This window comes from Stegodyphus dumicola, chromosome 11, assembly GCF_044657685.1.
Source record: "Stegodyphus dumicola isolate Sdum_Otavi_A_Nest chromosome 11, ASM4465768v1".
Lineage (NCBI taxonomy): Eukaryota > Metazoa > Arthropoda > Arachnida > Araneae > Eresidae > Stegodyphus > Stegodyphus dumicola.
Window position 1 is genome coordinate 69412054 of NC_140778.1, and position 18173 is coordinate 69430226.

At 33.3% G+C, this 18173-nt stretch overlaps 1 protein-coding gene across 1 annotated transcript in view; it reads left to right on the top strand.

Moving 5' to 3' along the window:
• The window catches only part of LOC118190809 (cubilin-like), a 413937-nt gene that overhangs the window by 308529 nt on the left and 87235 nt on the right, over window positions 1-18173 (top strand). The window contains exons 49-51 of the mRNA XM_085826303.1: window positions 2909-3128; window positions 5258-5442; window positions 11511-11673. Coding sequence (XP_085682429.1) covers window positions 2909-3128; window positions 5258-5442; window positions 11511-11673 — 568 coding nt within the window. The remainder of the gene's footprint in view (window positions 1-2908; window positions 3129-5257; window positions 5443-11510; window positions 11674-18173) is intronic.

Below are 18173 nucleotides of genomic sequence, written 5' to 3' on the forward strand. Positions count from 1 at the left end.
TGGAAGTGCCGCCTACCATCACACGGCATATGTGGCGGATATTACAGATCCATGCATACTCGGATTGGACTTTTTAAGGAAATACAATTTTTCCTTAGATTTCAAAAACTATAAGCTGCTTTCAGCATCTGATGGCATGACTATCCATCCTCAAAAGGGATCCTCGCCTGGAAATGTCGACGCCTTGTCCGAAAGATCGAGCTCGGGAAGCTGCCGAAATCATACCAGGGTCGAAAAGAAACTCAAGACTACCAGCTATTCTCCATCCCAGAAGCTCTTCGGTCGAGACCTTCGTCTGCCTTGTGACCGCCTGTTTAGTCGCCCTACGGATGCGCCTTCATCGCCTGAGGAACACATCCAAGATGCCCAGGCTCGTTTTGAGGGGATGCACCGTTCTGCACGAAAGCGAGTCAACTTGGCGACGGAAAAAATGAAGATCAGATGCGACACAAGAGCTACTAGACAGAGATCCAACAAAGGAGACAAGGTGTGGTTGTGGAACCCAATTCAACGAAAAGGACTGAGTCCTAAATTACAGTCACCTTCGGATGGTCCATATACAGTGCTGAACACGAATGACGTCGTGGTTCGGATCCGTGAGTCTTCGAACTCTTACGACAGGTTAGCTAATTACTATGGCCATAGTACGTAATGTAAATAATTGTAAATAGTATCAGACCATGATCCTTTTTGTTTATAAATGTGTATTTAGTATTTGATAGCATTTGATTTGTTTAAGTTAGTTATTGCATTTATTGTTCATGTGGTTTGATATTGTAATGTAATGTTTATGCCTCAGTTGCATGTATGCCACAGTTGTAAGTTTAGCTTCCTGTCCAGGGATTGTACTGCCCGGGACGTGCAGTCCTTGGGAAGGGGGCAGTGTTACGAATTTGGTATTTAAAAAGCTAATGTTAGTTCAATTATAAATTAAATGGTTTATTTCTCGCGCAGTGCAGCGCGTGACGAATATTAAAAGAAAGCTAAGCAGGAAAATTGAAAATACAAGAGCGCGTGCATTAAATAAATAAATATCTCTTTTTGATTTCGAGAAAGTACTGGAAAATTCTAGCGCGTGATTTTAAAAGCTTATATAAGGAGGAAAACATCTCAGTTTGTGGTAGTTGCTTAGTTTGTTGTCGTTTAGAAAACTGCCGTTGTTGATTATAGCGAATTCGCGGATTAGCGTTCTTTAGCTGTTTTGAATTACGTTCTATTGTACATTTAAGTAGTTAAAAGATAACTACTGTGAGATATTGTGATACTGCATGATAATTTGAGATAATTTAAGCATTTCTGTTGTGATAATAATAAATTTTTGTTCATTTTTCATCGGACTTGTGCATTCATTTCATAGCGAACCCGTACGCACGCAACAATATTATTAAAAAAATTAGCGATTTTTCTCCCTGGAGCAAATTACAAAAAACACCTATTTACAAAAAAATAATATTACATGGTTCGTATGATTGTTAATACATTGTATGTCTCCCAGACGATGCAATACAGTCCGTACAACGCCTAGACATGCTGAGTATCAAATTATCGATCTGATCTTAGGGGATATTACGCCACTCAAAAAGCAATGCACTCCGAAGTTCCGGTTGACATGTAGAAGGAGGTTGACGGGCTGCAACTCGTCGGCCAAGAATGTCCCCCACGTGCTCTACTGGATTCAAGTCCGGTGAGAATGCTGGCCAGTCCATACGGGTGATATCCTCCGATTGAAGGCATTCGCTTACGATGTTTGCACGGTGAGGACGGGCGTTGTCATCCGTAAACATAAATTGTGCGCCCATGGCGCCCCGAAACAAACGTACATGTTGTTCCAGAATGACGTCCCGATAGATTTGGCATGGTTCCAATTTGAACATGCAGGTCAGTTCTGGAACCCAGAATAATTCCACCCCAAACGAGCACTCCTGCACCACCGTAACGGTGTCGTTCAATGATGTTTTCTTGGTGGTAACGGGTACCTAGAGCTCTCCATATGAAAGTCCGGCGAGAATCAGACTGCAAGCTAACTCTGGACTCGTCGGAAAACATCACACAAGCCCACTGTTGCGGTGTCCACAATGCATGCTCTCTACTCCAGGCTAACCGAAGGGGACAGTGAGTTGCAGTAAGTGAAACGCATGTGACAGGTCTACGAGCATATAGACCAATCTTCCCTAAGCGTCTGTACACGGTCTGCCTTGAAATTGTCGTACCAGTGGCTGAAGAGAGCTGACGAGACAGGTCTGAGGCTGTGCTCCGCCTGTTTCTTTTGTTAGTAACTACCAAATACTGGTCCTCATTCGGCGTTGTAACTCTGGGGCGACCTGTGTTGTAACGTCTACTCACATTACCATCATCTTGGAATCGTTGCCAGAGCCTGGAGATGACACTCTGGGCAATCCCAAGTTCGTCTGTTACTTCCAATTGGGTACGCCCACATTCCAGACGACCGATAATTCTACCTCGTAAAAAATCATCCAAATGCGTCCTTTGTATCATAACTATTCGGTTATTGCACTGAAATGCTTATAAAGTGCCTGCGAACAATTTTACTTCTTTGCCTGTATTCCTTATATATCACTCTCTTACACTCTCGTCATTGTGTCATACCATCGGTGTCATCTGGTTACTTCCTGAAATTTGCATGTGATTCTTGAAGATGTGTGTAGTGATTTTACAGGTGATATATTTATTTTAGAGTTCGATTTCCGCGTGACTCCGAATTATCCTTAATTTATGGACATGAGTGTATATATATATGCGTAATTTCGGAATATATACACACACACATTAAATAGAAAAATAATAAAAAAGAAAGGAGACAAAAGAAACTAAAATAGGCAGTAACCACTTTTCAGCTATGTTGATAAATTAAAAGATATTATTAAAAATTATTCTAACTAATCATCAGCTAACAACAATGGACCTTCATCTGGAGAATGACTGCAACCGCGACTACGTTTCGATTTTCAATGGAGTACGTTTCAACTCTCCACTAGTGGGAAAGTTTTGTGGTGACCATAATCCATCTCCAATTACATCGACAAGCAACTACCTTGTTGTGAAATTCCATTCAGACGAGTTCGGAACTGCTCCTGGATTTTGGATGACTACATCGGAGGTTCAAAGAGGTCAGTGTCAGAAATAACTTATTTCAGTTCCATTCAGTTTGGAGATATTTTATCGCCTTTGTACTTTGTATTGCTTCTGTACTTTGCCTATGTACTATTTGTATTGCCTATGTACTTTGATTGCTTCTATACTTTGCCTATGTACTATTTGTATTGCCTATGTATTTTGTATAACCTATGTACTTTGTCATATATGCACATTCGTATTACATTCGAAACTTAAAACTTAAATTTACAATTAACTTTTGTCAGCGAAAATAATCTTTACCTTTTCTTGACGTTATTATTTCTCTTAAAATATAAGTGACTAGTTTTGATGAGTTCATGACGAATTTCAAATTGTTTAACCCTTTCGCCGTCCTCTCCTGTCCGCGAAAATTTCTCCCTAGCGCCCTTTGTTTTTCGCAGCGTGTATTGTCGTTTTCTCTGTACATACATAACTTTCCATACATAACTTTCGTAGTGGATGAATGTAAATGAATATTAAGTAAAATTATAAGGAAATAAAGCATAATGGAAAAGTAATAATATCTCTGCTTATTTCTAACAGTAGGATTAATTTGATTATATCTGATTCAGCGGTCTCCTCCTCCCGTTTTGTTGTGGTAATCTTTTACAATTATTGGGTTTTTTTTACAGTTCTTTTCCGTGTTTCAACATCAATCATAGAGTTATTATGGACTGTACTCATCAAACGTATATCCTTCTTGTCTTTCCAATTCTATACAAAAAGTTTCTATACAATTCTATACATTCCAATTCTATACAAAAATCCAACTATACAAAAGTTATAAAGCTATACAAACCAGTAAGACGTCATCACATTACGGGGTAATAAAGGACTAATAAATAAATAAAGGGTTAGTACGACATTAAGTAAAAACAATATAAAACAGACAAAAACCAATGCCAAGCAAGTTTTCAAAGTTGCACAAAGCTGAACTCAAGCCACAATTCCAATTCTTTCTCTGTTTGAATTTATTATTTATTATTTATCTACGAGGGCATTTCGAAAAGTAAAGATACACCGTAGGCCAGAGAAAAAGAAAAGTTTTGGTGAGCAAGTTGGTAACACAGGTGTTAACCTTGAACCGTTAGCTTTCTCCTCGCGGTCGTTCGGCATTTCAACGTTGATTCTGGTTGGAGTAGGTCGTGTTTAAAATGGCTGCGCTGATTCAGAATCCCGCCAAATGCGAAGTGCGCTCAGTCATACGTTTTCTTCATGTAAAAGGTCAGCGACCAGCATATATTCACAAAGAAATTGTTTCTGTTTATGGGAACATTATGAATCGACAAAATGTAACGAAATGGTGTCGTCATTTCTCTGAAGGTAGGATCGATGTTCATGACGAACAAAGAACAGGTCGGCCATCTGTGATCTCTGATGCCCTTCTTCAGAGAACAGAGGAAGCAATTCGTGCGAATAGAGGTCTCAAATTGAAAGAATTGCATCAGATCGTACCGGAAGTGTCAATGACAACTCTTTATGAAGTTGCGACTGTCAAGTTAGGGTACAGGAAACTGTGTACGCGCTAGGTTCCAACAGGCGGCAACCTTCTATGACTGTGGGATACAAAAGCTTGTGCACCTACTTAATGTTTGGATAACGGGGGTGATTATGTCGAAAAATAATAAATAATCCAGTTAATAAGATGTAACTGACGTTTTCTAAATAAATGTTCTTCAAGGAATGCGAGCCATTGTATCTTTACTTTTCCAAATGCCCTCGTATATTTAAAGAAATTAAATAATGAAGAATCTGCATGAGTGTATGTATGTTTCTCGCATTGTGAGAAAATGACGTTACCTACAGCCACCCGAATATAGACTCCTGTAAGTCCGAATTTTGAATTTCAAATTTGTTTTATTCTGCGTCTTATTATTTTGTAAAACTTTTATGAATTCTTCATTAACATACTCAACGATTTCAAAGCCAGCAATGGCAACACTGTACGGGAAGAAACATTTTTATCCCCAGCGCGCGAGGCTGTCTATCGGAAATTCTAAAGATATGCTGTTTTTAAATATTTTTAGCCGAAACGAGCGTTAGCCCAAATGCTCTCGAAATGTATATGTGTATTTAAATGAAAAAAAACGCCCCTTCATATACGAACAATTCGTTATTTTAGGTTGTGGAGGCATAATTAGTATGACGAGAGGAAGCATCTCCTCGCCTAACTATCCATCCAACTACGGAAACAATGTAGAGTGCACCTGGAATATCGAATACTTGCCTGGAAGTACTGTAAAGCTGGAATTCGTGGGGCGCTTTGATATCGAAATGAGTAATGTTTGCGACAAGGATTATTTACTTGTGAGTATTGAATATGGAAAAGCATATGTTGATGAAATTATTGAGAAATATTTACTTCCCTTCGATAAATTTAATTGTTATATGTTGGGCAGCTACCTTTGTGGTATTAATTTTCACTTGTAAGTAATATTAATTTCAAAGTTAGTTTACTTTAAACTAGCAGTTCTTGACCATCTTCTAGATCTAGTTAAGTGCCATATAGACAGTTTTCAATCTGCAATTCCTAAGGTATTATTGGAGTTGGAAAACTGCACATTATACTCTGTCTTAAAGAGAGTATCTTGTATTTACCACAATAAAATGGCTGCTTGGGTTCTGACTTCTTCGTTTTAAAAAGTAATTTATTTAATTAATGCCATTTTTCAACTTATTAATGTTTACGTGGAATATTATCCAAAAAATATATTAAACAAAGTAATCTGAAAAAAAAAATGGAAGTTAGGCTAATTTAAATATTTTAATACTTTTCAACTTAAGAAATACCAAATCCACATTTTTGAAGCCGCGTTTAAATAAATGATTACGGTAATTTTGTTAGAACTGTGCATTTTAAAACAATTAATATCATGTTATAAGGTATTTCCTGCTAATTAACACTTTTTGTAATTTAGGTCTATAATTAAAATGATTACGGTAATTTTGTTAGAACTGTGCATTCTAAAACAATTAATATCATGTTATAAGGTATTTTCGGCTAATTAACACTTTTTTGTGATTTAGGTCTTTAATATTACTATTTACTTTCTCACCTATATCGTAATTAATTTGTATCTATTCTTAACCTATTTTTACCAGTACTATAATATTAACCCGACAAAGAGACTACAGACTTTCAAATAATATTTATCCCTAGTTTTAGGCAATGTTGCTTTACCTACATCTTCCTGAACACTGAGAAATGATAATATTTTGTAAAATTCTTTGAAAGAAAAACCGTAAAGTAAGGAGATAGGGCTGTCGACAGGACGGTTAAGCCAAAGTGAACTACAACTACAATTAAAGAGATCTACTACTTTAAATAACAGATAAAAGTCTCTATCCATAGCCAGCTGTGGTTATCAACATGACTAATTGTTGGAGCCACTAAGGTGTCGTAGCTATTCTTGATATTTTAGATAGTACTAGAGAAAGTAACCGATGCCAGTTAAGTTAGATTGAAAGTAATACATCTGACAACAGAGAGAACGATATCGTTGTATGATAACGATGCAAAAAATCATAATAATATACAATCGGCCGCACCAAACGTGTATTCATAGTCATAGATTTTTCAGTCTGATGCAATACGGAGCCCACATAAAAAATTTCGATAGAAAAATAAACTATTCCTCTCTCATTATATCAGCAACAATGGTACGCAGTTTTTAATGATTTTCGTCTTTCTGATCAAATGGTCATAAAAGCTAAAGTTCCATCCAATTTTTCACCTATATTCAATTTTAGTCCATTAAATGTGCAGGGCCAGATTACCAATTAGGCACAGTAGGCACGTGCCTAGGGCCTACGAAGGCCAAAGGTCTTAGGGCTTTGAAAAAAAAAATATATTGAAATAAAAATACCCCAAAAACTTATAAACTTATAAACTTATATTTTTATATTATTATATAGTGAAGGTCAAAATAATATATGTAAATACAAATACACAAAAAATACGAATACAAAACGTTTGGTTTACTAAGTAGATCCTAAAATAACTCCTTTTTTCGGGATTTTGACACAGCGAATTCGTGTATTATATCTTCAAAATTAATGCCGCGAGCGACATCACTTTCAATACACAGAAGGCCCAGTGACGAAGTTCTCTCTTGACCCATAGTTGAACGCATAAAATTTTTTATAAGCTTCAACTTGGAGAATGATCTTTCTCCTTCTGCATTCGAACCCAATATCGAAAGGTATATGCGCAATGCAATATTAACATTTGGGAAACTTGACACAAGTTTATCCTTTATTTGTAATTTGATGAGATCCGTTATAGAGGTGGTTTTGGGGTACAAATTTGAAAAAATCAAATACTCATCAGCAAAGTTTTCTTCTAAGTCAGACGGATACATTTTTACCAGAGCTTGAGCCTTAACCTTGATAATGTCCTCGGTCAGTGTATTATCCGTAAGAAAACTAAATGTGTCATAAAGGCTGGTATACGCAGTGCGTCTCTTTGTCATTTCAGCGCAAAGCACATCCAGAACAATAAAAAAACATTAATCTTAAAGGAATCTTTGGCACTGCGAGAGGGAGTCTCATCTGACCCTTCATCGAACTGTCGTTTTCTCTTACGAACTCTAGTTTCGGATTCTTTAAATTCTGAATCTGGTGCAAGGGCTTTTGCCTTAAGATAATAGCTATTATACATGTCCTCAGTTCTGCAGTGAGATAAATATTGAATTAAACTGTCGTAAAGTCGCACCATCGTGTTAAACTCGATGCCAGGTTCTTGAAGAGATTTATTTACAATATCGACGTGTTTTAGTAGATCTTCCCAAATAACTGTGAGTAATACCATCTCCAAAGTATTCATTTGATGGATTAAGGTTTGTGCCTCAATCACTGTTGTAGGTTTCATACCTTCACTAGTTGAAATATTTGTAAGAATACCACGTATATCATCATAATGGGCACATAATGTTTTTACAGCCTCATAACGTGCTGACCATCTGGTCTCTGAAAGTCTTTTTACAGAAATTTTACTTCCCAAAGACCTTAGTTTAGACCATCTTTGAGGGGACGCTGCAAAGAAATTGTAGAGCGATTGCAAAATTTCAAAAAATTTTACAGCTTCTAAGCAGCTTTCTGCCGCCGCTGTGCCAACTAGATTAAGACTATGAGCTCCACATGGTACCCAAGTGGCTGCGCTGTTGATTTCCCTAAATCTAGTTTGTACTCCCGAATACACTCCGCTCATATTAGCCGCATTGTCATAAGACTGACATCTGCAAAATTTTGGGTCTATTCCCTGATTTTCTAAAACTGAAATTAGAGTGTCAAAAAGATACTTGGCATCATGTTTTTCTATTTTAACAAACATCAAAAATCTTTCATATATATCTCCAGTTTTTGAGACATATCTAATAACTATGGAGAGTTGATCCGTATGGCTAACGTCAGGTGTAGAATCCACAGTGATTCCATAATACTTGGCTTCTTTGATTTCTGTAACTATTTTTTCCAATACTTTTGACCCCAGTAAAATTATTAGTTCTTCATACGTTGTGGAGGATAAATATGACACTTTTCCGCTGCCTGGATTACCGTATCTTCTTACATGTTCTTCTAGAAACGGATCAAATTTGGCTAAGAGATCGATACACCCAAGAAAATTGCCATTACTAGGATCACCATGTATTTCATTATCGCCTCTAAACGCTAGTCCCCTTTCGGCCAAAAACTTAATTACTTCCACTACTCTTCTTAAAACCGTTGTCCAATATGTGCTTTCTTTTTCCTTGACAATATCAAACGTCTCATCAATTTTTCTAGTTTGTTGGTAGTTCACTAAAGCAGAAATAGATGCAAAATGTTCTTTTGACACTTCATGACTTGAAATTCTCGAATGTGCGTTTTTCCAGTCATTAAAGCCTGTAAGGAATTGGTTACACAGGTTTGGATTTCCAGGTAGGTCCGATTTGAACAAAATACATTTATAACAAAAAACCTTGCCAGTAGATTCGGAAAATATCAACCAGTCCCTTTTTATAATATCATTGTTTTTCAGTTTTCTGAAAAAATAATCTTGTGATGGACATCTCATTATTTCGCCAAATTTAGTGGCGTATAACTTAAAATTTATATCCAATTTCTGCACAGGGTGATTACGAGAGAAGTAATCGATAAGATCTGCGCTTATGGTTGTCCACCGTGCTGGATCAGAACTGAAAATACTTGAGGCTGATGTTGTTGGTAGTGATTCAGGCACCACCTGCTTGGAAGCGTCGTTAAAATTTCGTAAACCCCCGTCAGCCTCGTCTTCTGTGACATTCTCAGTTTTATTGGTTGAACATTCTTGCGAGTCCCAACAAGCCTCAGCTTCTTTAGGTCTAACCTCGATCGAGGAAATATCTACCGCATCTGCATTATCTTCTGTCTCCTTAGAAATGTTAACATATTTCAATAAAGAACCTTTAATTTTACTAAGCGACTCACTCACTTTCTCTTTCTTTTTGCGTTTTTCATGTCCACTTTGGTGTTTTCTTTTATATCCATCAGACATTTTTCGCTAAAAAAAAAATATTTAAAAAAAGCTTTTATAAATTGCGCTTAAAAGTTTAAAATAATTTTTTAACTTTCTGATATACCATAATAAAAGCGATTGGCACGCACAAACTAAAATTTAAACTTGTTTTCTTCTTCTTCTCGTCACCTTTAAATATACATTTTAGTTTGCCCCCGTCGCTTTTATTATGCTATCAGAAAGCTAAAAAGTTATTTTTAATTTGTTAAGTAATGCATTTTAAACTTGTAAAAACGAAACCCGGATTTACGAGTATGGATTAAAATTAAGCTATTCCAAAGGTGATTTGGACTGTACTATTTCTACGACTACTACTGGAGATTTTTTACAATAGTATGGCCAAACCACCCCATAGTAGGCCTACTCAAAGTTCCTTGCATTGTGCTGCATTCTACGGCGGACTATTATACTAATAAGAAGTGATAAAATGAAAATTCTATTATTTATAATGGAATGAAGCAATATTCCAGAATCAAAAACTAGGTTGAAATAAGTAGAGTATAAAAACAACTTTCCTTTACTTACCTTACTTATAATAAATTTAACTTCCAGTTTTTAAACTAAAGATTGACTTGGGGTTGAGCGTGATTAAATACAAGCACAGGCATACACGCTCTATCGTAGTGTTTACATATTAACTTATTACACAACTGAGCTACTAAAACAAAAGACCTTAGCAGCAGGGAAAACCTCTCGATCGCGCGCAAGCGTTTGGTAGTGGGCATGGAAACGTGGCCAACTGTGTCAAACGCATGTGCCCGTCCGAGAGGTTTTCCCGGCGGCTAATGTCTTGTCATGTTTATGTACTAAAACCCTGGAATTCTGCATGGAATTTGGTAGATATAAAAGTTGCATTGTTGCAGATAAACTCAATTCTGGATTTATGGCTATTGAAAATGGCTCTATGAAAAATAAAAACATTAAAATCCCAAAATAAAATAATGTTATTTTACCGCATCATCACATTTTCGGATTTATAACTACAACAAAATTATTACTTAATATTAGCGGTCAATTTCAGTTAAAAAATGTTTATTATTTCGGGGCCTACGCTGCTGGAGTGCCTAGGGCCTACGACACCCTTAATCCGGCCCTGTAAATGTGGCAAAAAAATTGACCCTAATTGATCAGAAATCAATAACGCGAACAAACAGACACACAAACAGACATTCTTCTTTATACTTGTATATAGAGATTTTTTAAAACTTACCAATTTTTTATTAAAAAAGCGATTTGAAAGCGATTAGTAGCAACACGTTTCGAAATAAAGCATTTTTATTTCCAACGTGCGACACTGTTGCCACTCGGAAAAATAGGTGTGAAAATGAACGCTTTCAGAGTTTTTAATTAATATTGCGGCTGATTAAAGACTTACGAAGACGGGAATAGCCGAAAAGGCTTCCCACTAATTTTTGGAATCGGGAATAATGTATTTAATGTTTGGCAATGCTATTATTTCATCGTAAAACTTAGAAATGTTTTATTAACAAACTCTACGATTTGAAACCGAGCAGTGGCAACAACTATCGAAATAAAGCAGATTTTCATCTCCAGCGTGCGAGACTGTTGCCAATCGGAAAAATGAGGGCGAAAATTATTTTTTCCGAGATTTTACTTAATATCTCTGATTTTAGATCTTTTTTTTTTTTTTTTTTTGAAAAAAGTTTACGTCGACCTTTTTCAGCACCCATAGTTTGGTGACGATAGCTATAGTAGCGACTGAGTTATTACAGGACAAATTCACAAACTTTCTTCTTTATATATATATTGTTTTTGCAATATCATATTACTGAAAGGAAATCCATGCTGATGGAAATGATTACTGTAATATTTATTGCAGATTGAAGAATATGATGATAATGACGAAACATGGCTGTTCAAAGAAAGAATGTGTGGATTGACTACACCTGAACCATTAATCAGCCGAGGCACGAAAATAAAAATAACTTTCCGTTCTAATTCTGAAATAACTGGTGATGGCTTCAAGATACAGTACTCATTAGGTGAAGATGATTTAGTGATTTTTAATTTTAGCTATATTTTTACTGTCATTTTATTAATTCAAATTGTACAGAAATTCTTCGGATTAAAACATAAATAGTATGCATATTTCACATGATTTACCTTATATGTATTATGTGTACTAGATGGTACTAAATGTATGTGTCTGAAATTTTTAATAGCTATACTATTGCTATTAATGAGACCTTTTTACTTCCTTGTACAAAGTAAAGGAAGTTGTTAAATTGCGAAAAATGTCAGGTGTCATATTTAAAAGAAAATATCTATTTTGACCGCGCTGGAATCCATTTGAACCATGTTTTTGCGTGACATTTGTGCATACGGACAGAATCAAGGCCTGCTATCCCCAAAATAGACAGAAAAATGGATTTAAAATGGATTGAGAAAACTTTTTTTCCCTTCTTATTTGTACTTTCATATGTCTGTATCTCGCATAAATAAAATATGAGTAGCCTCAGAAATTGAAATTTTGTATATGAGACTGCTTATAACATGTAGTTGTGTACCTCCCATTTTGGTTGCAATCGGCCGCACCAAACGTGTACATATTGATCTAAAATCTAAAATTAATACATTTTTTGGCCTTTTATATTTTTATGTACATTTCACATTTTACATTTCATTATTTCTTATTATATATATTTCAATTTTTCAACTTTATTTGATTTGTTTTTGCAAAAGATAACATATTATATTTCTTATGTTTCTCATATTTATTTCAATTACTTTGAGTTCTATTTCATAATTCCAGTTAAAATTACTACTGTATATTATGTTTATTTTTATAAAAATAGTCTTGAATTAATATGCATAAAAGCGAAGGTGTCGGGGGACATTTACTCAAATATCTTGTACATTTTACTATATAAATTGGCTTTTCACTCAACATCTCTAAAGAATCTTGTATTAGCGAAAATACTTCATTCAGAATAAGTTCTTTACTCTACTTTGGATATAATTCCCATCACTTCACGGAACTACAGTTTTGGCCTAAATTTGCCAGGTTGGCATCATCATTCTTACTTGATCAAAAGACGAAACACCTTCACATTTATTAATTATTGTTCATTGAACGGGAGTGGGTTTATTCCCCCTGAAAAGTCAACTAATTTTCGATCAATAGCGATAATTACTTGTTTTTTTAATTTTTAAAATTTTTTTCAAAGTTTGAAATTTTGTTATTTATGATTTAAAATCCAGTTCTCCTTAAAAAGGTGTTTTTTTTTTTTTTTTTTTTTTTTTTTTTTTTTTTTTTTTTTTATGATTTCCATTAAAGTACCTTTAAAGAACAATTTTCGCAATTAAAATTCCTACTTATGGGTTCCCTCATTTTGATACATTGTACTAAATTTATATTAGGAGATAATATAATGAATATTTCTTTAGTATATTTACATATATATATATACATATATATATATATATATATATATATATATATAAATTTAAACAAATTTAAATTTAATTTTTAACAAATACGTATAAAAGTAAAAAAAGCAAATTTAAATCCTGAAAAAAGGATAAAGCCAAAATAATTTTTAAAAAACTGTGCAAACATATAAAAGATTTAATTCTCTAACTAATCTACAATATCATTTAAATTCAGAAGCATAAGCAAATCAAGGGCAAAATCGATAAATGAAAATAAATATATTTACTAATTTAATAAATTAAAATTAAATTAAACAATTTTTTTAAAAAAATGCATATGTGAATGACCGTTGAGTAGGCAGGAGACAGACTTATCAACGGAAAGTTGCCTCCAAACCTAACTCTCCAATCATTCAATTCGTGTTTCGTCATTCATGCAGGCAAGGGTAAAAGTCAAAACCAAAAGTAATTCCAATAAAGTGGTACCCTTAGAAATTAACATTTAAGAATTAAAGTTAAAAAAGGAAAATACTAATGAAGTCTTTTGAGAAACGATAGCAGCTTGACACTCAACTTTACCTACATAAGCGCCATCTTTATAATTTGAAGAACACACTTACTTCTCCTTAACAACACTTTTGCAGACCCCAACACTCATATAGTAGGTAAGTTAGAATTAAAACTTAATATTTACTTGCTTTAAGTATTTTTTAAAATTTTTTATGTAGTATCTAAGTATTTTCTAAATATGAAATTATATTTTTAAATATATCTTTGTTTTTTAAAAATTGTGAATTAGTTCTTTTTGTTTCTTATTGGTTTATATAGATTATGTCTAGTTCTTTTTTAGTTTCTTTTTATTGATATGCATATTCGTGTAGGGAAAGTTTCTGTAGACAAGGGTTTCTAAAATACATTGGTTTCTAAAATATTTTTTTTATTTTTTATAGAAAATTAATTTTATAAAAAAATTTTAATTAAAAAAAAGTTTAATTCTTTACTTTCTTTCTTTCTTGTTTCTCAAAAGACTTCATTAGTATTTTCCTTTTTGAACTTTAATTCTTAAATTTTAATTCTTAAATGTTAATTTCTAAGGGTACCACTTTATTGGAATTACTTTTGGTTTTGACTTTTACCCTTGCCTGCATGAATGACGAAACACGAATTGAATGATTGGAGAGTTAGGTTTGGAGGCAACTTCCCCTTGATAAGTCTGTCTCCTGCCTACTCAACGGTCATTCACATATGCATTTTTTTTTTAAAATTGTTTAATTTAATTTTAATTTATTAAATTAGTAAATATATTTATTTTCATGGATTGATTTTGCACTTGATTTGCTTATGCTTCTGAATTTAAATGATATTGTAGATTAGTTCGAGAATTAAATCTTTTATATGTTTGCACATTTTTTTTAAAATTATTTTGGCTTTTTTCTTTTTTTAGGACTTAAATTTGCTTTTTTTACTTTTATACGTATTTGTTAAAAATTATTTAAATTTGTTTAAATTTAAATTTCATTCCTTGCAGCATTGGCGCAAAGAATATTTAATTAAATTTGTATTTAAATTTAATTTTTTTAATTAAATTCAGTTTATTCTTATGAAACAATTATATATTCATATATATATATATATATGAATATATATATATATGGGAATATATATAAATATCTGTATATATATATTATATATATAATATATACATTTATATAATATATAAATATATAAATGGGTTAAAAATTAGAATAATTTTTTCAAAACCCGTCCTGGGCTATAGCTGCAGGAGTGAAGTAGAATAATCTTAAAGCATCTAAATTAATTAGGAAATTAGAATAAAAGCAAGGCATTTTTTTATAATATAATAATTGCAACCGTTTGTTGTAAGAGGTGTAACACAAATCAAAACTAATCCAATTAAAGAGAGAATTCATAGTAGAACAATCTCGAAAAATAAAAATGCGAAAGGGAAAATATACAAAATTATACAAATAAAAATTAATCTCCTTCTATTGTCATAAAAGTCGATTAAAATTAACATCTTATAAGCGGTTGCAATTATTATATTTTAAAGGAATTTCCTTGCTTATATTCCAATTTCGAATTTACTAATTAATTTAGATGCATCCTATATATATATATATATATATGTAGGATGCCATAGTCCATTATAATCGGATGACGCGACAAGCTGTGAAAATAAATCTTTTACTTTTCCGATGATAGAAGTAAAACGATTCCGCCATTAAGACGATGATGCGACTTAAAAGATGTTTGCATGTAAAAGACGGTCAATTCTCTTGATCTGTAAATATCATCTGTTTCTTCTACATGTGTAATCATTTTGTAGTTTGTAACAACTATTCACGTTTCATTAAATTATCGAATTTTCCATAAATCGGACTAGTTTATTAGCCCCTAGACAGCCACATAGGAAGTAAGTTTACAGACATCATATTCCTAGACAGTAAATACCGATTCTACGTATATATGTGTGTGTGTGTATACTCACAGTGTTACCAGCTCGGTGATCTCAGTTTTTTGTTGTTATATTTTGGTAAAATGTCTATTTTTTGCTTTAAAGGTGATCGAATTTTATTGTTTTTACATTTTGGAATAATTTTTATGCCTTAATTAATTAATTGCATGCAGTAGTTGAAGAACTGCGTACAGTTCAAAAGTGGCGCTAGGCCTAACGAAGCTGCCATTTGTTTACATTTGAAACTCTTAGTGGAATAGGGAATTAAATCAGTTTGGTTCATGAACTTCAGTGTCCTTTTGCGCAATGGAACCAAATGTTAACTTTCAGTTTTGTGACCGAAAATGTTACTTTTCTGCCCGCTGGCCGAATTGCTTGTTTGTTCGTGGAAACTTTAATTTTAATTGTAAAAATTGTTTTTTCTATCTGCTTTTAACTTCATTTGGTGTTTTAGGTGTTTCTGTATTTTACAATTTTTAATGGAGATGTTTTGAGTTTTTTATTTATTTTTGTCTTGCGCGCAATATGAGTTGTGGGGATTGAATGCGAAAAATAGAAATATTAAATTCGAGAAAATAGGTTTAAATGAGGTGCAGCAAAAAATGTGTGCAGTTTTAATACGTCGTACAAGAAACTCAGGTTGAGTCCACATCAGATATTTATATTTCAGGCAAATCTTTTCTTATGGCAATTTGAACTTCTTGATTAGCTGCAAGAATGCACAAGTCACAAAAGGACAACAAAGAATCCTTTATCCACTGCTTTCGCAACACCAGGAAAAAGTCCTTTTTGAAGTTAAGATACATTTAAAGCAAAATCTGACGATTTATTAGTAGTATATGACGAATATTACGACGAAATTGGGAGAACTTATAACAATGTCATGAAACTATCAGCAATACCAGTTGAAAAGAAATGACTCTATAATAGGCTGTTCATAACATGTCATATGTCGCTATGGCTCTTTTACCAGTTTTAATGAAAAAGTTTTATTTCTTTCTACAGCAAACATTTGTTGCTTTTAAACATATAAAATGTTCTATTTCGGCTTCTTTTCATTCACATAATAAAAAAAAAATTTAAAAAATATTTTTTTTTTTTTTTTTTTTTTTTTTTTTAATCAAAGTTTTGAAGTGACAACTTTGAGCGAAGCAACATTTTGAATTCCATTGCAAAGAAAGTAAACTCATTTTTTTCCATTAAGAGTTTCGTTTTAGGGAAAGCAAAGCCAAGCATGATAATGATTGTTGCCATCATGTATCTTTCGATTACATCGTTCTGTATAATTTAAGAAATTAAATCTTTATCGACGCACTGTACAAAGATTGTTAACATATTTTAGAAGGGTTAAAAAAACTTAAATGTTGTCTGTCGAGTTGCAGTTTATGGCAACCGATTATTTTGAAAAGAGAGATATCGTCTGCTGCATTGTAATTTATTCTTCTTTTCAAATGTAACATATAAACAAACTGCAGATCGAATAATTTTTTCTGCCTTTTCCGAAGAGAAATATTCTTATTCCGCCGTTCGAAAACACTGAGAAACGCATGATATTCAAAAATCTGATGTGGACACCCAAAGACTTCCTTGTACGGCCTATTAAATTATACACATTTTTTTATGCATTTCATTTAAACTTTCATTAAACTAAAAAAGAATTTTATTAGAGATGCATTTCGCATTCAATTAATTCAGTTCTCACTTCTCGAAAGGCCAAAATACATAACATCTCGAAACGTCTTCATTAAAAATTGTAAAATACAGAAAACATGAAACACCAAATATGGCTAAACTAGTTCAAAAACCATTTTTTGCAATTAAGATTATAGTTTTTACGCGAAAACAAGCAATTTAGGCCAGTGGACGATAAGGGAGATTTTTCGGTGCACGAAACGGAAAATTTACGTTTGATTCCACTTGGCAAAAGACAGTGAATATGCGAAAACTGACTTTAACGTTTGTCTTAGTAGCACTTAAACAATTTTTGTATTGTTGATAATTCAACAACTATTACATGCAGATTAACTAAAGTCATAAAATCTTTAACCGGAACATAAGAACAACCTAATCCAATCACTATTAAAGCAAAAAATGCGCAATTTACTAACATATAAGAATAAAAAACTGAGCTCACAAAGCCGAGTAACGTATAAATATATATATACTTCTGGTGCAGCCGATTGCAACCAAACATGGAAGTGCACAACTACATGTTATAGCAGTCCTATACTCGAAATTTCAACATTTTCAACAACTCATTTTTGAATTATGTGAGATACATACATACATACGTACGTACATACGTAAGTACAGATGTCAGAAATCCATTTTTCAATACGTTTTGGGAAAAAGAGTCCGTTATTCTGTCCATAGAGACAGATGTTATGCAGAAACATCGTTCAAGTGGATCCCAGAGTGGTCAAAATGATATTTTCGTTGAAATATGATATCCGAAATTTTTCGCTATTACAATGCTTCCTTTACTTTGCAAAAGGAAGTAAATTTAATCAGTAACATTTGTTAATTGGAACGGGGAACACCAATAATATATTTTGCATTGAACAAAGGCGCCAACGAATACTCCCAAACGATAGTAATGTATCTGGAATAACAGAAAATCTGCCGACGCTGAAA